The sequence below is a fragment of the Limulus polyphemus genome, unplaced genomic scaffold (assembly GCF_000517525.1).
Source record: "Limulus polyphemus unplaced genomic scaffold, Limulus_polyphemus-2.1.2 Scaffold528, whole genome shotgun sequence".
Classification (NCBI taxonomy): domain Eukaryota; kingdom Metazoa; phylum Arthropoda; class Merostomata; order Xiphosura; family Limulidae; genus Limulus; species Limulus polyphemus.
The window spans coordinates 382448-393389 of NW_013666138.1; the positions used below are offsets into that span (position 1 = coordinate 382448).

At 30.8% G+C, this 10942-nt stretch overlaps 1 protein-coding gene across 1 annotated transcript in view; it reads left to right on the top strand.

The window, feature by feature from the left end:
- Positions 1–10354, top strand: part of LOC106458887 (dedicator of cytokinesis protein 11-like) — a 168422-nt gene extending 158068 nt beyond the window's left edge. The window contains 6 exon segments of the mRNA XM_022385244.1: positions 247–393; positions 3304–3517; positions 3757–3947; positions 5495–5595; positions 7225–7363; positions 8337–10354. Of these exon segments, the coding sequence (XP_022240952.1) occupies positions 247–393; positions 3304–3517; positions 3757–3947; positions 5495–5595; positions 7225–7363; positions 8337–8447 (903 nt within the window). The 3' untranslated portion in view covers positions 8448–10354.
- The last annotated feature ends 588 nt before the right edge of the window (positions 10355–10942 follow it).

Genomic DNA, 10942 nt, shown 5'->3' on the forward strand with positions numbered 1-10942 from the left:
GTAAACAAAACTCAAAATGAACTTCTGTATGAATGAATCTAGAAACACCTGCAATATATTGAAACTTTTTTTGTAAATTTCAGTTAGACAGCTAAAGTGAACTCCTCCCTTTAAACTTAATATAAAATAAACACCAGTTATTATTGAGGTTAAAATATTTGACATGTATGCTATCATGTGATTTTTGCTATCACTGTTAATAATAATTACATTCTAGAATATTCCTTTGTTGTTGTTTGTTTCCAGCCTTACTTTGAAGAAGAGTCTGGTAAAGAATATATCTACAAAGAACCTAAAGTCACTTCTCTTGCAGAAATTTCTGAAAGACTCCATCACTTGTTCTGTGAAAAGTTTGGAAAAGACATAGTTAAGATGATCATGGACTCAAAAGTTGTAAGAAAATAAATAAAAATATTTTACCAATTTATTCTCTGTAAATCTTCTGATGTAATAAGTTTTGTTTTCTTTCTGTTGAGTGCCATTACCATAGAAAGCTAATTGTTTATTATAATTATTTCAATTTCTAATCACAGTTACAATAATAATACTATTTGAGTGTTCTTGACCCTAACATCATTCCACATAACCAACTTTCTGATAGAGGAACCTCTTCTAAAAAAAACCTAAGCAATGTAAAAATTGAAATGTGTAAAAAAAGCTATTTAAATTGATTCTGTTTGCTCTGTGAGAAAATAAGTTATATAACATTAATATTCTTAAAATAAACTTTCTTTCCAAACATTAAATTATTATATGCCTTTGTTAAATGTTTTACAAAATAGATATAATATGTACAATAGCCTTATCTTCTGGTCATATAAAAATGACATTTAAGAATATGTTTACAAAAAATTAAAAGGACTCCCACTTGCAGTAGTATCTTGTTTTTAACCAGTACCTCTCAGAGCAGCACTGAATGCTGTAAATTAACACTAGATCTACAAGATAGTTAAAAAGTGTTAATTTAAAAAGGGGAATAGGCATTGTCAAAAAAGTACAAAAACAAGTTGAATCAAAATGCAAAGATTTTATTTTCAAGCCTACAACTAGAGATTCTAAAAAAGTAAACAACCTAGGCTGGAAATAGTGTTTACGTTATTTTCTCAAGTTACAATTCCCTATTTTGACTTAATGTTTACAGTACTTATCAATTTTAGTGGAGTCAAAATACGGATTTGTAGTTTGGGAAAATAATGTAGACACTATTTCCAGCCTAGCTTGTTTACTATTTTAAGAGTCTCTAGTTTTAAACACACATTCAACAAATGAAATACGAAAATCAATGGAATAAATCACCACTCACAAGAGTAGAGAAATCTACTATGGTAATCGTCTACTATTGCAAAACTCACTGAAATAGTCACAGAAAACTACATAGAGACAAAGTACAGCAGCAAACTCTAGAAACACTGAAGAACAGTAAACTTGAGAATTGGTGAATCCTTAACATGGCAGTTTTCAATTAATGCACTTCAAGTTGCACAAATTATTTTTCCAATTAATGCACATTAGTAAAACCAAATTTTTTCAAGGGCAGAAAGTGAAGGAGTTAGATTTTTCAGGACGAAAAAATGAAGGTGCTTGAATTAATTTTAAAACTATCTTATCACATAATTAATACTGCATTCATTACTATTATCTAGGTTTCAGTAAAATATTCGTAGTTGTTTTTTCGGTAGTGGCTTGTAAAACTATAATCAATAATAATAAGGCTTGAGACACTGTTATAAACATACACATTGTTTACTCTACTAAAAGGAAGCATTTCCAATTAATATAAAAAGATCATTTTTGGCTAGTATAACAGTGCTTAAATGGCTTCTGCACTTCTGCGATGCTTGAATGGCTTCTTAGAGCTTATGTTGGTAGTGAAGAACTTAGAAATGTTTAGAGGGTGGAACTCTAAACTTTCAAGAATCCACATAAAAATAACCCTACAATCTTCGCAGGAGTTTGTTTAGTAGCTGTGCATAGATTTTGGCTTTTATTCCTAGCCATTTTTGCTGTAGGCTTTGGTGCTTGAATGGCTTCAAAGAGAAACTTGGCCAATAGCGATGGAAAAACTGATAAAATCTCTCCTTCTCTTTCATGAATCAACATAAAAATAGTCCTATGATCTGCACAAGTTTTTTTAGTAGGTTTTCCCAGGTTTGAATAGAATATTCATATCTGTTTTTTCTGTAGGCTTATTAAACAAGAATAATAATAATAACAAATCGATGAATTTTAAATTTTGTTTATTATCAATATTTTAGCAACCTTAGCCATTAAGATAGAAAGTCTTGAGTGTTGTTTCAAGAACAAGTCTGCTTTTTAAAATGGTTTTTGCCAATATGTTCTGTTAGAATATTTGTGAAATTCCTGGCAAACTTGATTATGAACCACTATCCTGTTTCATGATAATACTCTTAAAGAATTGAACCATTAGTACTCTTACTTATAAGACTTGTTTGTCTAGAACTCATGTTGTAGTATATGTGTACAGTTTTTCTAAAAATGTTTTGTCTTTTTCATAAGAAGTACTTTTGATAAATGTTAAGCATGCAGATGTAAATTTTTCTGTGAGTTTCAGGAGATGACATTTTTTCAGTATGCTAAAATAAAGTTATTTTGTGATTTGTATATGACTGAATTTTCAAGCTGCATAAGATGCTGTGTAAAATCCATATATCTATCCTGATTTGAAAGTTAGTGCACCATCATTCAGACTTTTTTATCTTTTCAAGTACTTGTTAAGACTGAACACTAACATGAGAAACAAAAACTTCTGAAACAGGATATGCTCTTGAGTTGTCAGAAATTATGATATTCGAAACAAGTACTTAAATGATGGAACCAGTTTTAACAAGATAGTTTGGTAGAGTTTAGTGAAGTTCAAAAACATTAAACAAAAGTGAAATTTTTGGTGGGATCATTTGTTCAAACTTGGCTGAAAATCATCATGTAATTATACTGAATATTGACTAAAGTTTTATCATATAGATATTTGAGGTTAGAATACAAGTTTTCTTTGAACATAAACAATAATTTAAGGAAACATTCAGTTCTGGGAATGTTTATTATATAACTTCATCAATTATTATATACAAATAAGTGAATATCTTGATGAGATTTTTGTTTGTGTAGGCCATGTTTTTCAGTTGACGCACTTTCAATTATTAGAAGTGTTGCCTATGAAATTCTAATCATCTTACTGTAACAGTTATTATAATAGCATTTTGTACAATTTACCAATCTATTTCTGAAGGGAACTGTGATTACTCTCAGATATTTTGTAAGTGTATGATTATTTCTTTTAATAAGGTCAACCCTGAAGACTTGGATCCAAAGTATGCATACATTCAGGTGACACATGTTACACCTTACTTTGAAGAAGTTGAGCTCAGTCAGCGACAAACTGAATTTGAGCGTAACAATGATCTTAGAAGATTTGTGTTTGAGACTCCATTTACTCTTAGTGGCAATAAAGCTCAAGGTATTCCTGAGGAACAGTGTAAACGTCGCACAGTTCTTACTAGTAAGTTTTATACTGGATGAGGTACTTATTTTAGGTTTCATATAACTTTTTTGAAACATAATATTTAGTGAAAGTATGTAAGCCTAAAAATATGTTAGTATATTTTTCAAATCTCTCCCTCTTTCCTTAAAACTAATAGTGTTAAAAAATGGGGAAAAAATTAAATTAGTATTTCTGATTGAAAAGTATAACAAGAAATGTTTCATTTATATATACATATTTATTTATTTATTTTACAGCTATAAACTCCTTTCCATATGTAAAGAAACGCATTCCTGTTTTCTCAAAATCAACAAAAGTTCTTGAGCCTATAGAAGTAGCAATTGATGAAATGCAGGTGAGAGTATGTGAGATCCAAGAAGTTGTGTCCTTAAAACCTACTGACTTAAAGAAACTCCAGCTGAAGCTGCAGGGCAGTATAAGTGTACAGGTATGAATGTGTAGAACATTCAACTTATTTTTGTATAACTACAAGTGTGCAGGTACAGTTGTACATGATATTCAAGTAACATTCTAAGTAAAGCTAAGCTACAGGGCTGTATAAATGTGTGCAATATTTAAGTAGTTGTTCTAAATAAAGCTATAAACTACAATTGTACCTAACATTAAAGTACTTGTTTCAAGTATAACTACAAAAAATGTATATGTTTAACTATCTACTTCAGCTGAAACTTAAGGTACTTTTTATAACAGAATACCATATATAGGCAGTTATATAGTTAACTGTTTTCATTCAGTATATATAGTTGTACAATTAAATGTTGGAACTGACTAAATAGGATACATTTATTTCTAATACAAACCCTCACAGTAAATAGTTGTCCAAATAACTTTGTATTTACTGTATTAAATACATAAATATCAAAACATAGTACCCAACAGCAAGCAGCTGTACAGTTAACTGTTTGAAAACACTAAATGATAAACCTATTTCAAAGTAAAACACAGACAATAAGTAGTTGTACAGATAACTCTGTATTTACTGTATTAAATACATAATGTCAAAACATAGTATCTGACAGCAAGCAGCTGTACAGTTAACTGTTTCAAATCTCTAAAGATAAATCTATTTCAAAATAAAACGCATACAGCAAATAGTTGTACAGATAACTGTACTGAATACATAATATCAAAACATAGGTCCTGGCAGCAAGCAGCTGTACAGTTAACTGTATGAAAATACTAAAAGATAAACCTATTTCAAAATATAACCCAGTCAATAAGTAATTGTACAGATAATGGTGTACACTTACTGTAGGAGTTATGAAAACTAAATATCAGATGTGAAATTGGTGTATAATTGTTTGAACTGGATAAAGGATTAAAAAATGTTGCCATTTCAGAATACAAACATAACCAGAAATTATTGTACAAATAACTCAATTTACAATGTTGTCAAAACTTGTTAGCAACTCCAGTTAATCTTGTTTAATAAACGATACTTTTATGGCCTTCCTATAAAATGCATGGTTGTTATCAGTGTTTTTTGCTAAAGGAAATAGTTTTATAATTTGGTAGTTGGATAGTAAGTGGTTCTGTGTAAAATACTTTTCTCGATGCTTAATATGATTTTTATTATATAGAATATTTGTTCATATATTTAAAATTAAAAAACAATGTTACTAAATTAAACTACAAAAAGATTAGTATTAATTACAAATAAATTCAGTTATTGTACATGTAATATATTTTAGTTAGCATTATATTTTAGGATATATAGCTTCAAGTTTCTAGAAGAAAATAAGATTTTTTTTCTTCAAGTTTTCTGAGGAGCATAAACAACCAGTTGGGACTTAAACAAGTAGGAAACTGGAAATTTTGTATCTTCTACAAATTAGTGTTTCATTCTTATAAACTGAAACATAAATTGTATGCAAGTATATTTATCTACTTCCACCAGTTCAGAAATTACACTTATTACAGTTATTGTTATACATCTCAAATGACAAGATCAATCTATTGTTTCTGTTACTTTAGGTAAATGCAGGCCCTCTAGCTTATTCTAGAGCTTTTCTTTCTGAGGAAAATTGTGCCAAATATCCAAAAGAAAAGGTAGCCGGACTAAGAAGTGTCTTCAGGTACACACACACATTCTGACAGAAATGTCAAATAAAGATTGTATATTTGATATGTACATATACAATTATCAGACATAGAGTTATGATGTATTTATATGTATATCTTCAATTATAAGACAGAAAGTTATAATTTATTTATGTATACATGTACAGCTCTCAGACAAAAAATTATTATTCATAGCTACAAGATACTTTTAAAAAAGTTTCAAGTTCAGTGGTTCATATCTCTTAACAGTATGGCATAGGAAGATGAAATTGTACAGGAACATTAAGGGTCCCATTCAAATGCCACAGTTGCCACCAGGAGCAACACTACGATCAAATGCCTGACCAATTACAGCAGCTGCTCCAAATGTGCTCTTCCAGCATCCAGAATACATTGCATCTATGTGACAATGGATATTACAGAAACAATGCACATCTCATCTGGTATGCTGACCACAAGTTGCATCCTTGAGATCTGGAATTGTGTGAGGTTGGTGTTAGGTCCATTGAACAAGGTGGCCATTCACAAGGAAATTCATGTGGAATAATTCTATTTTTAACATGCTCCTGCAAGATATGTTTCACATGGTTACCAATATGATTAGGGGCACCATCCTGCATAAAAACCATAGTGTCTATCACATTTCATTGCTGCAGCATGGAAATCACGTTGTTTGTGAACATTGCATTATATTGTGCAGCATTGACTGTTCAAGTTTGCAATCCATTTGCTGATTGGGTCTTCAAAAAAATTATGGTCTAATAGTAAAGTCAGCTATGAAATGAAACCACTCCACACAATAGTATTGTGTAGGTGAGTTGGATGTGTTTCATCAGTCCATAAAGTATTGGTAAGCTATTGGTCATCAACTTTCAGTATTTACAAGAACTACAATGCAAAGCAAACATATTGAGCTAAATCCTTCTCTTTTATGACTTGAAATGATGCATTTTGCAAGGAAACATTTGGAAAGTTGACTGAAGAACCTTTCAAACAACTGAAATTTGCAAATCCAGACATTGGGCAATATAATGTGCACTGTTACACCCATGAATTTGCACACAGGAACAAGGCCCTTTGCAGATCTTATGCACTCTATGGTATTCAATGAGAGCTGCCTCAGCATTGTAGCCTCTGGTGTAATAATATTTCACCAGTTCACCTCTTTGCACACTTGTTAGTTTCATGTTAGTTGTATGAGCTGCACTGTAATCAACTGGCTCATTTATATCCATGGTGGAAACATATTACTACTGTGTAATTTGCATGTGCAAGATACCCTTAGTACCCCTTTGTAGTTTTATTTTCTTATACCATATGTAAGATATGACACACTGAATTATAAAAGTCTCTTTATTAAATGGAAAATTATAATGTATTTATTTGTACATCTGTAACTGTCAGAAAATTTTAATGTATTCATTGTGCAAACCTATTATAAAGTTACGTAAAGCTTTTACATATTTTGTTTTCTGTATTTTATTTTGATTGGTGATCAAATATGGATAGTAGAATAATTGTATACAATGGTTAAAATTATCCATTAAAATAAACTTATTTTGTATCAATCATCTGTCCTGATTAAAATATATTAAAAGTACCAGTATTATAATCTTCAGTTAAATTTTAAAAATTGTTTACAGGAGGTTTTTACATGTTTGCCAAGAGGCCTTGGAACTAAATAGTAGACTAGTAACATCGGATCAGTATGAGTACCATGAAAACCTGAGAAAAAATTATCAAAACTTAATGGAAGCTTTGTCATACTTGCTTCATGATAGAGTAAGTGTATTTCTGTGTTCATGTTTTATTTCAGAGGATAGAACTTTATGGTACTTGCTTCATGACGAGGTGAATATAAGGTCTATGTTTAAGTTTTATATTAGTGGATAGAAGCGTAGATGTATGTCTGTGTTCATGTTTTGTTTTAGTGGACAGAACTTTATCTAGCCTCATGATGACATAAGTGTATGTTTGTGTTCATGTTTTGTTTTAGTGGACAGAACTTTATCTCGCCTCATGATGACATAAGTGTATGTTTGTATTCATGTTTTGATTTAGTGGACAGAACTTTATCTAGCCTCATGATGACACAAGTGTATGTTTGTATTCATATTTTGTTTTAGTGGACAGAACTTTATCTAGCCTCATGATGACATAAGTGTATGTTTGTGTTCATGTTTTGTTTTAGTGGATTGAACTTTATCTAGCCTCATGATGACACAAGTGTATGTTTGTGTTCATGTTTTGTTTTAGTGGATAGAACTTTATCTAGCCTCATGATGACATAAGTGTATGTTTGTGTTCATGTTTTGATTTAGTGGACAGAACTTTATCTAGCCTCATGATGACATAAATGTATGTTTGTATTCATATTTTGTTTTAGTGGATAGAACTTTATCTAGCCTCATGATGACACAAGTGTATGTTTGTATTCATGTTTTGTTTTAGTGGATAGAATTGTATCTCACTTGTTTCATCACAGAGTATATACAAGTTTTTATATGTTCACATACATTATCTCAGTATAGAAAAGTTGTTTGTTATTATATTGAAAGGCAGGTTGAGTGTTGGTTACATGGGTGTATAACTTATTAAACAACGTACATCTATGAAATAAAATCATCCACTTGAAAAGAATACCATAAACAGTCCCTAGAATAAGAGGTATTAATATCCAGACTTGCACATGAAAAGAATACCACAGGCAGTCCCTATAATAAGATCTCCTGAGCAATATTCATTAATTTTTCAGGGAAGTGGTAGAGAAGACAGAAATGGAGAGCGAGGAATCATGAAGCTCAGACGTATTTCAACTGGAATGTTTCATGAAATTAGTGCCTCTTCTGAAACTAGCACTGTTTAACACAGATGTATTGAAGTGCAAATTTAACCTTATCTCTTGGTATTATGTTTCTGTGTGTTGATGTGACAAGTGCTGAAAAAATGAGACAGTTATGAATAGAAGACAAATTGTTATGTAGAAGAAAAAAGTCCTGTTTTTTTGGAGAGCTTGATATTGTTCAGAAAAATGTAGTATTTGTTTACTGCTATTTTATGCATCCAACTACTTTGTATTGATAATCTAGTTTTATTTTAAACACTTAAAATTTAAAATTACATTCTTATGTTCTGGTAAGAAATTGCAAAATGTTCATTTATTTGGCATTAGTAACATTTGTGACTATACTGTTATGCTTGAAATGTGAAAGTGTGCTTTTGAATTTCTATATTAATTGGTACTTAAATCTCTGGCTACAAGGAGAATCTAACAAGTATTTAACACTAGGTATTTTTGTTTGTTTGAAAGAGATCATACTTGTTTTAAAAATTGTTCTGTTGGGTTTATAAAAGAAGTATGATGTGCTAGTATTATTTTGATAAATTTATAAGTTTTAAGTCTTATGGAAATTCTTGGCAGATGGATATTTTTGGTGTACAATTTCACATAACCTGACTCTTGCCATGGTTCTTGAGGTAGATAACGTTTGGAACTTGAAGCCTAGGTCTCCTTCATTTTTGAAGAACATTAATCATTGTAACGTTGTCCTCCTCAGAATTAAGGCAGAATGAGTTTATGAGAGATTCTAGCCAAAGATTTGAGGACTTCTTTTCCTAGAAGATGAAACATGAAGCCCTGTAAGCAATGGAGAGAGAGTTAATGTGAATGTCAGATTATATTACTTCTTTAGTAAAATCATCAGACATTCAGTGACTAAATATCAAGCCTGTTGAAAATTTTCCACACTCCTGAAATTAATTTTCATAACAGATGGTGCAGCTTTCTGTTTCACCTTGTGCCTTCTTTCCTTATTGTGTTTGTGTATATACTCTACTTGTATATATGTATATATATATATATATATATATTTCTTAGGCCTGTATTTTACTTTACCTACAAATATTCATAACCCAACAGTATAGTGTCTTTCGTTCATGTAGAAATGGTCTTAAGCCTTGTGTTGTTGTTTTTATTAGTCACTAGTAAACTTCAGTATTTTTATCATTGCATTAGTTAAAAATCTTGGTGAATTTAAAATAACAGATTCTTGTATTTTATATTGATGTGAAATTTTCCGGAATCTTCTGTGTCTTATCTACGTGGGTGGTTGTAATACCTTAATTTCAGGAAAGAAAATTCAGAAACATCATGTGTACAGAATCATATAAGTTATTTTGTACCACTTGGTATCAAAAATCTGTGATTTGTGGCCACCAGCGCCACCTGTCAAAGACAATATTTGTTAACGATATGATTAGCTTGGTGTTACTGTTCTTTTTATCCTTCAAAATTCTCTCCTATTACATGGGTAAGTCACAATTTTTATATAATTTGATGTGCTGTATATAGTGATTGTTCTGGGGATTGTTCCTTAAACTGCCTTTCAACTTCAGAATATCTCTGTGTCCAACAGCTTTATGATGTCATCTAAATGTAATTAGTTTTGTACATATACATCATTAACATTGTATTAGTATCATTAATGAAGGACTTCCAATTTATCATTTATCTTGTTTAGTGACCGTTGCTTTTTAAACATTCTAGTTACTTGTGTATTCTAAAATTTTGTTGACTGATTCGTTGACGAAGTGAACGCGAACGTCAAGGTTGCACGATGTTTTAGTTTAGAATTTTTTTTTTCTCTCGTCCATTAAAAGTAAGAAGTTTTGAATATTCTTTCTCCCCATTATACCTCAAATGGTGGTATTTATGGTTTGTAAAGTCAACTGAAATTACCAAAGAAGGACATTAAAATGGTCTGTAGCCAAAAATGTGTGTTAAATAATAGGTATTAAGCATGAAAGTTTAGGAGTTTTTTTGTAGTGGAATAATTTATGGAACTGTATCAATAGGTAGGCACACTACACTTTATAAGCATAAGGAAACAATTTTATTCATGGTGGAACATATTACATTGGTTTGTCTTCTTCAGGACAGAAGCACAGACCAATGTTCTGTCGAAATATGTAGTATGTTCCACCATGAATAAATTTTTTTCCTTATGTTTATTAATCGTTGTGGCCTACCTATTGGTGTATCAGCATAATATGCTTCCTTCCTCAAGTATTATGGAACTGTAACTGCATTTTGAAGAGGAACCAGCACCCTACACATGAATGAACTTCACGTGGTAATAGTTTAAATAAGAACAAGCACTCTACACATGAATGAACTTCACGTGGTAATAGTTTAAATAAGAACAAGCACTCTACAGATGAATGAACTTCACGTGGTAATAGTTTAAATAAGAAACACTCTACACATGAATGAACTTCACGTGGTAATAGTTTAAATAAGAACAAGCACCTTACACGTGAATGAACTTCACGTGGTAATAGTTTAAATAAGAACAAGCACCT